General features: G+C 39.3%; 1 protein-coding gene and 1 long non-coding RNA gene across 2 annotated transcripts in view; one reads left to right on the top strand and one right to left on the bottom strand.

Moving 5' to 3' along the window:
- ZBTB1 (zinc finger and BTB domain containing 1) overlaps positions 1–9,937 on the top strand; it is a 22,942-nt gene extending 13,005 nt beyond the window's left edge. Inside the window, exon 4 of the mRNA XM_085315022.1 lies at positions 8,649–9,937. Coding sequence (XP_085171148.1) covers positions 8,649–8,685 — 37 coding nt within the window. The 3' untranslated portion in view covers positions 8,686–9,937. The remainder of the gene's footprint in view (positions 1–8,648) is intronic.
- Positions 6,087–15,864, bottom strand: LOC146590120 (uncharacterized). The gene is made up of 3 exons (XR_014897050.1): positions 15,592–15,864; positions 7,157–7,255; positions 6,087–6,508 (listed from the first exon to the last, which is right to left on the bottom strand). It is a non-coding gene; the product is annotated as an uncharacterized LOC146590120 (long non-coding RNA).

Below are 15,864 nucleotides of genomic sequence, written 5' to 3'. Positions count from 1 at the left end.
CCAAGGGATTTATGCCACATTTCCCATTCCAAACTGAACTGAACTGAAGCTCAGGATGTAAGTGTTCAAAGAATAATCAGAATGGCTATTTTAATGCTCTCTTAGCACTGGAATCAGTGGTGAGGAGGTGATTATAAGCTTCAAAAGACAAAATATTTAACTGTCTACTAGGATGGTCTTTGAATAGTTGGTCAAGGCAAGTGCTGTAGCAGGAGCTGGGGGAGGTTAATGCACTTAACATACCAGTTCTCTGACGTTCAGGTTACCTCTCCAGACACCAACTCCAGCTGAACTGCAGACAAGCAGCCAACGATGGCAAGGGCAAGGACTGGAGAGCGCWGGAGAGTTGACAGGAAAGCCTTGTGGCACTGGGTGGGCTGAGAGATTTGGGAAGCTTGGTGAGGGAAGGAGTGGYGGGGAAAGGCTGGCAGGTCTAGGAGAAGAGAAAAACAGCCGTGCAGTGGGGAGCAGAGGGGAAAATTTCCAAAGGTGGCATGGAGAGGGAGCCTGGTGGAGTGGATAAAATGTCCTGTAGATACCTCAACAGAGTGAGTACGCCTGGGAGAGCTGGCAGACGGGTCTCTGCTTGCTAYGGCACAAGCTCCCAGCGCAGAGTGTGAACTGGCCCAGTGCTAGAGGTGCTGCAGCAGAACAGCAAAGTTGAGATCAAAGATTTTGTTGGAATGCAGGACTAGAGAAAAGGAGGAGGTGACTTCTGCAAAATGAGAGATCTTCCAGAATACAGTCAAGGGCTAATAGCCACTTCTACTCTGAGTCAAGAGCTCTTGTTTAAAATGTATTGATCCAAACTGACCCCAAACTCACAAAAACAATTCACTTCTGAGTGCAAGTTGGCCTGCCAACTAAAGAAACTAAACTGAGGAATTAGGAATGGTGGTATTTGTATGTATTACATTTCTTTATGAACACTCTGGAATATCTCTCTTTTTCCATTTTAAGCTATGTTGTAGTAACCTTTCCCTTCTCAAGGAGGGTTTGATGTAGCTGTCTCTAAGGTTTGTTAATACTTTCCCTACTGAACTTGAATTAATGTTTTTCCCGGTCTTATGAAACAACAACAGTTCCCTGGAGTTCACATGCATGAGTGTCCAGACTAATGCTCAAAAAGAGCATGAACAGCACTACAGGGAAGCTCAGAGTGGATCTCCTTGTTTGTAGGCAGAGAAATACAAAATAACTGAAATAGCCCCAAAAGTGATAAAGGAGAAAACCTCAGAACAAATCAAAGATATTAAGTAATAAACAATACAGCCTGGCTTGTGAATAGGTGAGGGGAATATATATGGTGACCTGAAAGCATGCACAGGAACAGCACTGGCATATTGAAGAAAAGGGCTGGTGTGGCAGGAAGAATTTGGGTGGTGAGACCCCAGAAAGGGGTGGGTGCCAGCCTGCCTGGTGCTGGGCCCTCCGGGAGCAGGAGTGCTCTCCCCAGAGTGGCAGCATGCCTGCAGGAGCCCAGAATGACAGCTCTCCTATTGTGACAGCATTAAAAAAAATTACTCATTGCAGAGACRGAGAAGAAAAGCAGACCTGAAAGAACAATTACAGCTACAATATCCTAGAAGTCTTACGGTTACTTGAAAGGTAGTGAAGGAAAAGCAAAAATACTTCATTTAGAGTTCTGTTTCCTCTAACAAATTTGTACTTTTCTATCATCCTAACACAGTTCCTTTGTATCTCCTTCTTGGGCTAGGCAGAGCTTTACATTCTAAATCCTGTAAAGCACTTACAGATCCTTCAGAGTGGACATTTAAGTGTTAAATTTTTACAAGGTATAGGTAGAAAGAGGCAAGGACTTGCTGGATGTTTTGTTGCATGTTTTTTTAAGTGATTTGCTATTCCTGGTGGTAGAGGATCTCTTTCTGTTCTGTTATTTTTCTCATTTTGGTAGTGGTGTAGGCTACAGCTCTGCAAAATATTTTATTAGTAGCCTGCCTAGCTCTTAGYTTTCATGATTTGGCGAAAGTTACAAAGAGGAAATTTATAGTGATTTGGAATGAGCCTTAAAATATAACAAAAGCTGTCAAGCTGCTTTTTCAGCATCTGAGGGGCAGTTTCAAATATTAAAATTATATATACTTGTAAGTGTTTATGGGAAGTAGTTAATTCAAAGACTATTCACATTTGTGTATAATAATATTTGTAATTAACAGMTCTGTGAAGAAATCTTGATTTGAATAGACTAGAATATCACAGTACTCAGAATTATAAGAATTTCAACTTTTACTAAGGATGTTCTCCATGTAGTATTTTCAGTTAATGGAGAAAATACAATGCTGCATATTTTTATTTCAAAGCTGAAGACAGAAAATAACCTGCCCTTGAGACTATATTAAAAATGTAGTGTCATAAAAGTGAATAATTGGACTACATTATTGTATTTGAACACACTAGTGCTAAAAGATCAAGGATAGCTCAGTTATTGATAGGATGTGAGTTCCTGCTAGTGCTACCTTGGGCACTGGCACCTCTTTCCTCCTCCCTGGCTAGCTTAGCTCTGCTATCCGTTGTGTGCCACCCCGTTCGTTGTCCCAACACAAGTTTTTATATATCTTCACGATGACTGGGATCAAACAACAGACTTTTTTTCCCCGCCCTGTGGGGCTATCTTTCAGCTGGATCAGAAGTGAGTGGCTTAAATGAGCTTAAGCACAGCCTGAGTGCTGCTCAGTCTCTGTCTCCCCCAAGCATCCTCGTGGAAGCTGTGTTCTTAAGTTCATCTATTTCCTGATAAGGAAAAAAGCCAGCCCAGCCTCTCACATACGAATGAGACACATCGACGCTATCTGCCCTCTTTATGAGAAYTGGAAACCTTCCTGTATTCAGCTCACCCCTCAAATATGCTCTGGAGCTTTCTTTGTCTTGAAATAGACTGCGTAGCGCTCCATACTAGTGACTTAGCGTGGTTTCCTGGGCCCCCTGCCAGGCGCGAGCTGGGCCCTGTGTCCGGCCAGCCACCAGTAATTGCTCCCACCTTGGCCCGCCACGCCACCCTCCAGCTCTGGCCGGCTGCAGCTGGGCTGCTGCTCACTGAGCAGTGGTGCCTCTGCTCACCCTCTGCCCTGCTCCCCCAGCCCCACTGCTCGTGCCGAGCACGTGTATTTATTTTATGATAACGGGGGACAGTCATCTCGTTTTGGTCTAATACTGAAAGCTCACGAGGACCTCGTGTAAGTTAAGGAGCTACTGGTAGTTGCTGTTAATATTCCAGTGTGTCTGGTTCTGACTTTTAGGTGTTTCCCAGTCTGAAAGGGTTAAGAATCAAATATTCTGACTTCCTCAATTCTCAGTTGGTTTGAAGCTTGTCATAGACTTAAAGACCTACATGACGAAGCATGACTAATTTGACTTTATGAAAGTCTGAAGGCAAAAAATTACGAACATGCTTTTAAACGCTGACACTTGTATAGTTCTCAGTATCTGTAAACCTGTTTTTTGAGTTGTCTTCCAACTTTCAAAAGAAACTCCTAAAATATCACTATGAAGTATATTCTTGAGACGTGCTATTAGGTTGAGATTTTTGAAGGGAGAAGATGCTAGAAAACAGAACAGATTTTATAAATTAAATTTCTTCTGCCACTTTTACAGAGACACTTCTGCAATTCTGGAATTAATTGTGACCTTATTTTTTCAAGAAGAAAGACAAATCTTAATTTGTTACAGTGGAATAGAGCACATAGCTCAGGAGTCAGTTCATTGTGACTATAAATGTTCAGCCCTGAAAGAAACAGTCTGTGTTCCTTTTTGCATTCTTGAATGACTAATATCAACTTTACAAGAGAAATACTATCAGAACTTTTCTTGTACTGGTTTTGTCCACAAATGTCTTGCATTTTTTTTTCTTTAATTTGTAGGAAAACAGTATTGTGGATCATACTTTCAGAGATGCTGTTTCCAGCAATCTGCACACATTTCCTATGAAAAATGTAGTTGAAAACATTATTTTTTTTAAGTTTCATATGAATGCATTCAAGGGAAAATAATAAAATTATGAGCTGAGAAATCAGCACATAGTCAGACAGGTCAGCTTTTTACTACCCATTTGTTTTGCCTATGTGGCGTGGAACATCTCGTCCTCAGAACCTAGTATTTTAGACCTGTTCAGTGCCCTTGATGCTGGTGAAAGTCAGAGAAGTGTCTCTGAAAAGCAGTAGTGAAGTACTTTCACATGCCCCGTATTAATAATCTTTTTTATAAAATACTCATCTGTTCCACCATGGAGAAAAAAAAATGCAATTTTAACTTGTCTTAATCCTTACAATTTAGAGAAAATGAATGGTTTAATCCTTTCCTGTGTCTTCTGACACAGAAGAGGACTATATGAGAACTATAGTAAATCTTCCTCCAGCAACAACCACAAAAACAATGCTGCTTCTAGCATTTCCTGTGGGAGAAAAAAAAATCTAGCCCTTTCAGAGCAGCTCAAGAAAGAACTTCCCTCTCAAGTCCCAATGCTGCTATTGTTTCTACTGAAATTAAACTGTGACTGGCGTCAATGAGACTTTGGGATGTTAATTTTTTAGGTGTAAGTAAGAGATGATCGCAGAGAAGTATGTCTTGTGGTTCTGTAGGCACCCCCAACACTCCTGACATGGAATGAGAAGAGCGCATTCCTCACAGGCCTCCAAATCCTGGAAGCCCTGTGGATTGTGGGAAATCCACAGGAAATCAGGACTCTGGAAAGCCTGAGTTCTCAACCTGTCTCCCTATTATAAGGCACAGAGCCATCAGTGTTAGTGTGTTACCAAGGTCTCTGCAGCAGCAGTGTTGCTAATCTGAAAAATTATAAAATCCCCCCCAAATCAGTATTTTTCTCTCTCCTCTCTCCCCTCCCCAAGTCAGAAGATTGCTTTTTTCTTTCAAAATTCATCATTTTGGCTCTTCATTTGCTTTCTGTTTTCTGAAATGTGATGATGTGCTGTCTTCCTTTTCCAGCAATGACTAAGGCTAAAACCTCACCTTTTAAATAGTTCTCACATGTTCATTTGAACCTGCTGCTTTAAAATATAAATGTTAAAAGTAGTGGGAGTTGGGGACAAAAATACCTACTCTCTCCTTTTATAAGGTAACCATCCCACTAAATTGGGAGTTGTCGGGAGAAGGACTTTTGCTTCTCACTCCCTCAAAAATGAATGGGAGAAATAATGTAATTGTAATGTCTTCTCCATAGCAAAAGCCCCAAGACATGAAACTTTGTGGAAATGCAGATACGTGAACTATAAACAAGACTAGATACACCAGACTAATGGTGTCTGCTACGTTCCTTCCTTTTACACAAGAAGTTGTCATTAGAGCATTTATTCAGGATGGTGCCTCTGTTTCCCTGCTGCCTACAAGGTTTCTATCTCCCAGGAGAGAGTCTCAACCACTCAGCTACTGAGATTCTGGTCTCTTGCCAGTGATGATTTAATTATTTATACAAAGTGGAAGCATTTCAATAGATGAAATCTAGAATATCTCTTTTTAAGGAGCAGGGTAGATATGATAGTACTGTATAGGGAGGAAATACAGAATAGGATCCCTTAGAGTAGACAAAGAAATGGACTTAATATTTCTCACAGCCCAGGTGAGAGTTCGTATCTTTGAGCTGCATTGCTATCACGTAGATTAAACCTAATTCCAGTATGTTTGCATATCTGTAAAAACATATTTGTAAAACATCACCAATTACAGTCTGGGTGTCTGGAATTATGAGAATAAGCCCCACCTATTATGCTTTGGGACAGGGTTGTGTTTCACTTAAATTTTACCAGCTTGTTCTAACATGGTCATTTCTGCCACAAAACACAGATCTCCTGATGAACAGTAACTACAAAAACAAAATGCAAGACACAAGAAAACTTACAATGTAATTGCTATAGTTCTGTTTTATTTTGCTTATGAAAACAAAATAGTTAAATAGCTCAAAGGTGGTTTCCTTTGGAAAATGTGTTTATTTGATCAAATTCAATGCAATCTAGACCCCAAATATAAATTCAAGTTTCAAACAGAGCACTATTATAAAAGTAGAACTAGTCTGTGGCCTTCTAGACCTCACAAACTTTGTTAGTTTGTTACACAGAGTCAAAATAAAACTGTCCCTTAAAACACATACATTAACTTCATCCCTTTCATTCACCACAATGTTTCCTTTCCGATGTGCTTCTTCTTCCAATCATTAGGGCTGTGCCTTAATCACTAGGAACCTGGTTGAACTACAGTTCTTAATAAAAAGCATATATGCTATGAATGGAACATCGTATCTACTTTAATCATTAAAGAATAGGCTTTGAGGGTTACTGCTACTATTTTCTAGGCTTGAAGCTCTACAACCATCAGATTTTAGAACAGCACTTACCTTTTATTCCTGATTCCCTTCACATTCTAGAAAGCAGGGTGAGAAGAACAACAAGGATTCTCCTATTCCAAGTGGAGCCTGGAAAATCTTGCTAGTTTCGGGCTTTTTTGTCCTTAGCTGGCTGAATCTTCAGACTTCTGATATATGCTTTAAGCATTAAAAAAAGCATTATTAGTACATTATGAGATAGGCCAAGTTCACCCACCTAATGGAACAAACTCATGCAGATGTCATGCAGTACAAGAACCTGGTTATGCCAAATCTAGGGAACTCTCCTRGATTATCTCCAGTTCTTCCTTTCTTGTAAAATTCCAACTAATCACAATTTTCCTGTGATTTCTATGAAGTGGAAGAAACTGCATCTCTTGCAACATCTATGAAATACTTAACTTTTTTTTGCAGATGCTAATATATTCCTGTGATGGGGATGTATGGGCTCCATCTGGTGGCTAATTTAAAATACCTGTATTTCTATTTAAAAAGATGAAACAGTTCTACAGTTTAGCTGAGTATAATGTGTGAAGATTGTAGGAGCAGATCCTCTTACAGTTGTGCTTTCCTTTACAACTGCTGTTCTTAGGGTAACTAGACAATTTTAGAGACTGGGAGTAGGACACAACATTTCATCTCTAATTTAGCTCACTGTGGACTAAAAGTTATTACCAATGCCAGCTGTTCATTTGTATTCACAATTCTCTATGTGAAACACACCACCACCACCACTGACACTAATTAACAGTATTTTTACAGTCTCATCAGAAAATTTTAATTTAATATTCACCAAAGGCAACTCACCTTCCCACACTCAGAGATGACCTCTTCAGTATAGTTCGTGTATTTGAGCGTGGTGATGTAGAGAAGAAGCTCAGTCATGCCTCATGAGTTGTGTATGATCTGCAAATAAGAGAGATCTTTGACTATAAAATGCAGGCCAGTAACTTAATAAACATTGATTTTAAACACTGATATTACTGGGTTAAAAAAAAAAAGAAAAATGTTTGCATGTGTACTGTGATTAGAATATTTTTTTTTCTCCTTTGCCCGCCTGGGTAGCATCAACTCAGCCCAAGTCCAACTGTCTACAGATGCCATTTTACCTTAAAATAAAGGGCCTCCCAGATGACTTCTTTGCCCAACATCAAATATATGACACTGCATAAAAGGCAGATACCATATACAGATGATTCTGGGCCTGTGCTGTAAGGGCCCAGCCGCATGTCAGATGGGAGCATCCTAGAATGCTCTCTGAAGTGTGGAGCATCACTCTCATGACTTTCCCCTCAAAAGTATGCCAGCAAATTCAGCCCTGAGCTGGCCTTGAGGATGCTCAGCAGGTAAGTACTATAGACAGTTGCTGAAGCTGCTTCACCTGCAGCCTCAAAGGCTTTCCTGCTCTGCAGTGCAGACACAGCCATGTGGGCCAATGATGCTATAATGTGTATAAAAACATCAAGTGAAAATTAGTAGATACCTGTAAGTACTACAATAGCATACTTCGTACAATGTGATTGACATACCCAGAGGAAGAAAGTAGTATACCAGAGGGGATTCTTTTTAAGTGTTACATACACATGTCCCGAAGTTATTGACTGCTTGTATCAGCTACAGAACTGCTCTGTTTGTCATAAAATGATTTGTTCCACAGAGACGTACTGGAATCGTAAATGTTTTTGTATCATTAGGCTGCATTTAACCTAAAATAATAATTTGAGAGTTAAGTAAATATGTAACAGTCATCTCTGAGTCAGGCAAGTGAAAACCAACAAAAATAAATGAATATATGAAGCACTATGAAGCAGCATTCCAGAGTGGTGGGTGTTCCAAGCTAWGAGATGATCAGCCTGATGGGAAATAATGCTCTTGCAACTGCTTGAGCATCCACTAAACCTAGCCATAAACTGCTGTTGGAAAGTAATAAATATATACCAAAAATAACTTCTGGGAGGCCTTGGAGGTGTTTTTCTTAAGCGAATCTTTAGTAGTTTTTTAAAATGGAAGGCAAAGGAGAAAGAAACACTGAAACAAATGAGAAGTTTCTGAAAMAAGAGCAGAACATTGTTTAATTTGGTGTTTTGGTGGGTTAGGGGTTGAGGAAAATGAACTCTATGGCTTTTAAGCACASTTCTCTACCTTGGTGGGCACTTTGAACATAACTGGAGGACGGGTATTTACTGCAAAACCAAACCATAGTGAGGTGGGAGGGGCCACATCATGCTAGCAAATACAGTACTAGAATATGGGCTTCTGACTTTTAATATTCTTCTTGCATTTCTTTTCTGCATGGCAGTAGTGAAATAGGGACTTCTAAGCTTCTGAACAACTGAGAAAACCAGGTTTGAAGAAGACAYGAGGAAGAACTGTTCGGCAAAAGATTTCTTAAAAACTCAGAACCCTGTGTGCCAGATCTGAATTGGCATCATCACTGCTTTTTTTGACATACCACTTGCAAAAGGCGCCAAAGCAGTCAAATTAGAACACCCAGTAAAAGTGCTTTTGGACTCTTTTCTATACTATAAAACTTACCTCCTTGTGACTATCGTTTATATATGTCAAAAACTAACTGAAGTCTCCTTTCACAGAGCAGATAGTCAAAAGAGGCAGATGCCCAGTGTTAAGGGCAGCACTCAAATGAGTTTGCMAAGGTTGTTAATCATGCTGGACTGCTCCCTTTTTTCTGAAATGAGGCTTATTGACTAAAACTGGTCAGACTTTTTAGTTTAAACATGAGAAGTGTATACTGATGAATTAAAACTTACACATTTTCAGACAGTTACAATGCTAAACTAACAAGTGTTAAAGAAGTAATTTGTTTTAGTCTGGACTACAAGGTGAAAAAACCTTGAAAACTGAGCAAAAAGGGTCCCTGAGGACAGGATGATGAGAAAGATGCAGCTGACTTTGACTCCCCTTGCCACCACCATCATCATTTGCAAGCTGAAGAGGACCTTCCATGCAGCACAGTGCTTAAATATGGAGAGTAAAGAAATGGTGCTCTGGTCTTTTTACAAGAATGGTGAAAAATTGTGACCACGAAGGAGATGAGTAAATGTGAAATAATCTTCACAGGGCACAGGGTGCACTTTGTTTTGGATCTAAACCTTGCAAAAGCTGGCTGGAAGAAGAGAATAAGGCATTCATGTTCAGATTTGAACATTTCAGGAATCCTAGTATTTCCAGCTAAGCTAATGGGAAAAAGGCAAAACAAGGCAGTCAATGTTTCAAATTCAGGGCCAGCACGGATTAAAAAACAGTACTAATTTCCTTTGCTCCCCCAGACAACAGTGGATCAGACTGAGACTTGTAAGCAGACTAAACATGCTGAACTATATTCTGCTGTAGTTTTGCATCTTACTAATTCTAGTCATGACTATAAAAGGATGTTTCATTGTTCAGTATAACTATTATCTCAAGTAGAGCCTGTCTATAATTTTATTTTAAATTGGCATTATTTTTGTTATTGTTGTTATAAAGTATGTAAAATATTGTCTGTACTGCAGCTTGTATAGGGCATGTATCTTTGCTTGCTTTACTCCTTTTGAGTTTATAAAGTTGCTATATAAATGCAAGATGGTCAGATATCTTTGAATGTGGTTATTTCATCTTATTACACAGCCCTGAACATCTCAGCATATAGATCTTCAAGGTATCACTGGTTTTAACATATAATGTCTTAAAGATTAATACAGGTGTTCTAAAAACCTTCAATACAATACTGGAATGCTGACACTTCTGTCACGTTGGCTGATCTAGAATAATGGTGAATATCTAGAAATAGGTGAATAATGGGTGAGTATTGAGAAACAGCCAGGTACCCTGGAGAACTCTGGGAAAAGGCACGATATAGCTGGAAAAATCTAACAGAAAATGGAAAGACCTTTCCATAGAGACCAGGGATGTTGCAAAACAGCTAGGAACTTCATGAAAACAGGGTCAGAAGGGAAAAATGCTTATAGTATCACCTAAAGTTAGGCCTAGAACTACTAGGCCAAAGCACTAGTTTTTTAAGCACAGGAAGTCTAGAACAGACTGTGACTGTTTTGTATCTTAGCAATTATTTGTAGTCTATGTAAAATATCAGTGAAGAGATTCCAGGTTAGTTTTCGTTATCTTTAAAATTTAACCTGTGCTTTAGTATAGTATATTTAATAAAATGTTCTTACAAGTCTGCTTATTATTCTCATTTAATTCCATCCTATGCCCGAGTTAAAAAAGTCCCAGCAACAAGAGTGAAGTTCTAATTAGCATCTGCTTCATCTGCCCCTGAATTTTTCCCATTCACCTAGTAAGAATGACAAGSGGGGAAACTGAGATGAGTAAAAATGAGAAAATAAGAGAAATTCATAGCAGATACAGCTCATTTTTCATCAAAGTTCTTCAAACTAAGCATTAAAGTGATTCAAAGTGATTAATCGAATTATATTGATTTGTGAGTATGAAACATTGATCTTTGACTGTATTTACAGTACATAATATTCCTTGTTTAAGACTTATCACCATTTTCCAGCTTTGTAGTAATTGTCAATACCAGGAGTATTTTGTTTAACCCCATTCAGAGCAGGTCTAGAAAAAAAAATCAGTATTTTCATTCCATTCATCGCCATCACCATTTATCACCATCTTCCATCAGAGACTATCCTTTTAATATTTTCATACAAGACCAAGCAGAGCTAGACTTCATACTAGAAGATTAAAATACAAAATAATCTTGGCAAGGTGAAGACAGGATCTGAAAACTTAAGATGTGACTTAATAGGAACAAGTGCAAGTTGGAACCATTAGCTAAGTATGCCTAGTTTCCACTGAAAAGAATCTATCCTGCACTGTATCAAACTCTAAACATAAATCAGCAACACTATGCTCTTGCAAATAAAGATAAAAACTGAAATGTCTAAACCGGAGTACAATCTAGTCCTTCAAGACTTGTAAGGCCTGAGCTAGTATCTCCAGTTTTGATCACGGCACTTGAAAAAAAGATACAGAACGTGTGCATAGAACTCAGAAGAAAGCAATGAGAATGCCTAGAAGTCTAGAAAATACTGCCTTTGATGACAGATCGAAAGATTTTAGGTAATCCTACAGAAGAAGAGGCAGAAGGGCAACATGATGATCTTTACAGACATAAAAGATGGTTGTAAAGAAAAAAGGAATAACATGTTTTCCCACATCCACAAGGAATAGCAATAGAAATAATGGGCTTAAAATGCAACTAAGGATATTTTGGTTTGACACAAAGGGCGGACTAAATGACCTGTTGAAGTGCCTTTCATATCCKGTTCTACAATTACTTGCAGACAATCTGTTTGAAAGTCTCCCATTTACTACTGTCAGTAGAGCTGGCACCAGTGGTAAGAGGAGGCTGCAGTTATAGAAGGCAGTCAAGAACGGAAGGTACAAAATGCACACCTTGCCACTTTATCTAGTTGGTGATACTAACCTCAGCTTTTAATCATGCCTCAACAAACTATCAGAAATGTATGTAAATAAGACCACTCTAAAACCACTTAATCATAAAACAATTATTCCTTGAAACACCAAGAGTTAGCATAATCTGTGTTGCCAACTTAATGATTTTATTGAGTCTAATCCATCTGAAGCAAACTGTTTCAGTTTTGTGGTGGTGTCATCAACTACTTTACTTTTTAAATTAAAAAATCCCTAAAATTACACAGAAAATCTTTATAAAGTGTAATCCAACCATATGCAAAAGATTAATAAGCCACAAGGCAAATAAAGTCATATGTGTTTTTTAATCTTGCAATTTTTAACTAGGCACTAGGCTTATAATTTTAGAAGGTCTGACTCATCATTTCTGAACTTCAGGTTTGGCAATACCAAATTACTGTGCCCTATATTCTGCTATTCTGAATATTTGCATAGCATTGATCACACATTTGCATAATTTGCAGAAAACATGTTACACTAAATTGTAGATTTTTTTCCCACACAAAATGAACTTTTCTCATTTAAGAAAGATTGTAGCTACCTTTCATATTAACAGGGAGTATCTGTACACAAAAGTGGAAGTATACAAGGATAAAATAACACCAAAGTTACACAGTACCCAACACACTGCAATTCTCAATACAATAGTACYTTGTCAGAAGAATCTTTTTTCATTCCACTCATACTTCACATCTAAATTCCAATTATTATACATATATCTGCAAATGTAAACTAGATGAATAGTTTCAGTGCTGAAAGGATATTACGACATAATATTATTTGTACTTAGAACAACGGTTGCTTAGACTTTACTGAACTGTGACTGATGTACTGAACAATAATGCATTTATCTTCACAAATATAATCTGATTTAAGAGAATTTCTGGATATTTTTCCTAGGCAAATGGCTAACAATTTCCAGAATTTAAGTTCTAAGATCTTCTGATCATCAAATCTCAAATCCTGTGTATCACAGGCTGTTACATTTCAACGTTATCATTTTAATGGCCCAAGTAGCTGATGTTTGATTAAATCTTGTGTATTTTTATACTGCATTGCCCTATGAAATATGTGGAAATACTTTCTTCCTTTTATCCAGATAAAGATAAGGGCTGAGTTCTCAGTTCTGCTCCAGATACTGAGCTCTTACTTCACTGAAGAAATCTAAGTATCATCATCTATCTGACTGGGTGGTGTAACGGAGAATAGCCTACAGCATATTACGTAACACTGGCAAAAGGGAGACATGGGTGTATTATTGATCTTAAACAGAAATAAATGGATCAGAAAGAGGCCTGCATAGTTTCAAGAGTGCTGATTTGCTGTTCCGGAAGTTACTACCAAAATATGTTTTAAAAATTCAAGATGGGGGAACAACAGCAAATGTTTTGTTAAAGGGAAAATCAGACTTGTGCTGAACTATGCACCATAAAGCTTACTCTTCAATTTCTGAACCAGTCTGTTTGGCTTACCTGTAGCATGACTGCATATGAAGCAACATAAAAGAAAATCATGTGGCTCTTCCCGTAAGAGAGTATGACTGTACAGATGAGTTGGTGCACAAATTGTACTGCAAGCCTTAAGAGAACTGCTGACAAAAAGTGGCTTTGTAACAGCTCTGCTGAGAAGAGAGAGTAAGTCTAATGAGATTTTAGGGGTTGTTCCCTCTACTTAGACTGGACCTCCTTTAAGAACATCTGTAAGAGATGATGGCAAGAGTATCACGTGAACTTTTGAGTATGAACATACAGTTGTATGAGGAGAAAACAGCACCTGTGTAATCAACTGGAAAAGACATACTTTGCAACAGGATAAATGGAATATTTAATAGCCTGAGTCTATAAACCTTTTGATTCTTCCAGAGAATGCCCATGATTCGTTGTGTCATTTACATCACTAGCATTAAAATGGTATGCCTGTAACATTCCTCCAAGATATTTTCCTCAAATTTACCACAGCAGAACTACAATTCAAACTATAAAATAAATAGGACGGAGGGAGCACTATCAGGGCAAGCAATAAATCCAGCCAAAGCAAACAGCTCTTCACCAGGCTGTCAGCACATCCAGGTATCTGCAGAACTGTACCGGAGCCATTTTAGTTATCAGGCCAAGAAAACTGTCACCCCAAACAAGTTTTGTCTGGGGCTGCTGTACTTGTTCTGTACATGCGCAGATAAGTCATATAACTAAAAACTCCAGGACAAATTCATATCTCATTTAACCATAAAATACGCTTGATTGCAGATACACCTAGATGTGGTATCACATTAATTTTGGTGCAGAGACTGTTTATTGTGCTAACCAATACTGTCTTATACTCATTTCTGTTCTGTAACGTTTTTGAGGCAGGGATTCCCTTTTTTCACTCCRGAATAACATGGTCCTAGCTTGTATTTTATCTACTCAGTGCATTACTGGTGTCCCTAGGGGACTATCCTCACAAAGATTAAATAATAAATAACATCAGATTTTCAACTGAAGCTGAATTGATCCACCAGCTCTCACTGTGTTGCTCCCTGGCATTTCTCTTCGCTCCATATGATACAATCTACTGAATGAAGGAGCAGTAAATTATAGGAAGAGATAGTTTAGTGTTGAGTCAGTCACCGGTCTAACTACAAGAGAAAACRACACCCTTCCCATCAAAGACATGCATACAGCATATGTAGAGAACCTCGTGCTGTAGCTACAGAGAGCTCGCTTACAGTTCCCATTTTCCATTGACCACTTCTGGATTTCTGTGAAGTCAGAACCTCTCTATTAAAAAAAAAGGGGGAGGGGAATCTTTGGAAAAATATTAGTTATCTGAGTATGTCTGACATTTACTGGCAGAAACTAAAGTTATTCTGTCTCAAGACTATATATATATACATATATTACATAAAAGAGGTAGAATTCTCATGTCATGTAAAAAAAAAAAAAGGCTTTGAAAAATACCCTAATTAAAACAGGAATGTTTTCAAAAGTGAGTTAGACTATTTGCACTAAGTGCAGCAGCAGCAGACATTTTCTACCTGCGCTGCTGTAACATAATGCTAAAGGCTGGGGCCCAAACTTATGAAAGATGATTTAAGCATACAGTATTTTTTAAACCTTCTTTCATGTAACACAAAGTCTACAGACAGAAATTCGGTTGCACTTTTAAAGTAGCTGTCTGAAAGAAACTATTCACTAACTCTCAGAGGAAGGAAAATTTCAACGTGGTATTTTGCTCTCCCTACTATAATTGGGATATTTTGAAGTGTTTGTCTCAAAGTAAGGAAGAGTAATTTGGAGGAACCACAGCAGATTTTCATGTTTAATATGTTGTCATCAAAGCGCTTGCCTAGCTCTGAGTTAGCAGCTTCACAGCTTTTGCAGTGTAGCTAAATGTAGGCGTGACGACATTTTATATTAGCGCAACAGACAAAAATTTGGAGACATTTCAAGAACGGTCACCACGCAGCAATATGCAGCAACAGGGCTCCTAAAGCCCATGCTGCTTCTTTCAGAGGGGGAAGCTACGTGCCGTATCCTTCTCTCACACGCCGGTTTAAGCTACCATTTTGGTAGCAGTAAAACTAGTGAAAATACGCTCCTGCGGTTTCGGGAAGGGCGGCTGGACGAGGGGAGGAACCGCGGGCAGCCTGAAAGGGAGAACTGTGTATCTGCAGCACGCAGGGCGGCCGGGTGCATGAGTCAGCGGAGCCTGGGAAGGGGGGTGTATGCAAGCCGGGCTGTCAGCCTGCCAAGTCAGGCCAAAATAAGGCTAAAAACGGCTTCAGCCGTGCTCGCGGAGGGACTTGCCTTATGCCATAGAGGGAGCGTGCGAAGTTGCTCGCCCCGTGGAGAGTTTTCCTGGGGTTTGCGGCACGTCCGTGCCGGCGGGCGGGAGGCAGGCGCGGCTCGCTCCGCGGCCGTTTCTCCCCGACAAGCAGCGGCGGAGGGCTGCGGCGGGGGGTGGTGGGGGAAGGAATGAATTTCTGTAACGCTGCGACCAAATAAGGGTAAACGCCCCACTCGCTCGCGGCTGCCTGGGAGACGACAGGCCGCGTTGGACTGAACTTTCAGGAATTACAA

The sequence above is a fragment of the Rhea americana genome, unplaced genomic scaffold, assembly GCF_003343005.1.
Source record: "Rhea americana isolate MKP2758 unplaced genomic scaffold, rheAme1 scaffold_42, whole genome shotgun sequence".
Classification (NCBI taxonomy): domain Eukaryota; kingdom Metazoa; phylum Chordata; class Aves; order Rheiformes; family Rheidae; genus Rhea; species Rhea americana.
Note: the sequence above shows the minus strand (reverse complement) of the source record. Positions and strands in the feature narration are given on the sequence as shown.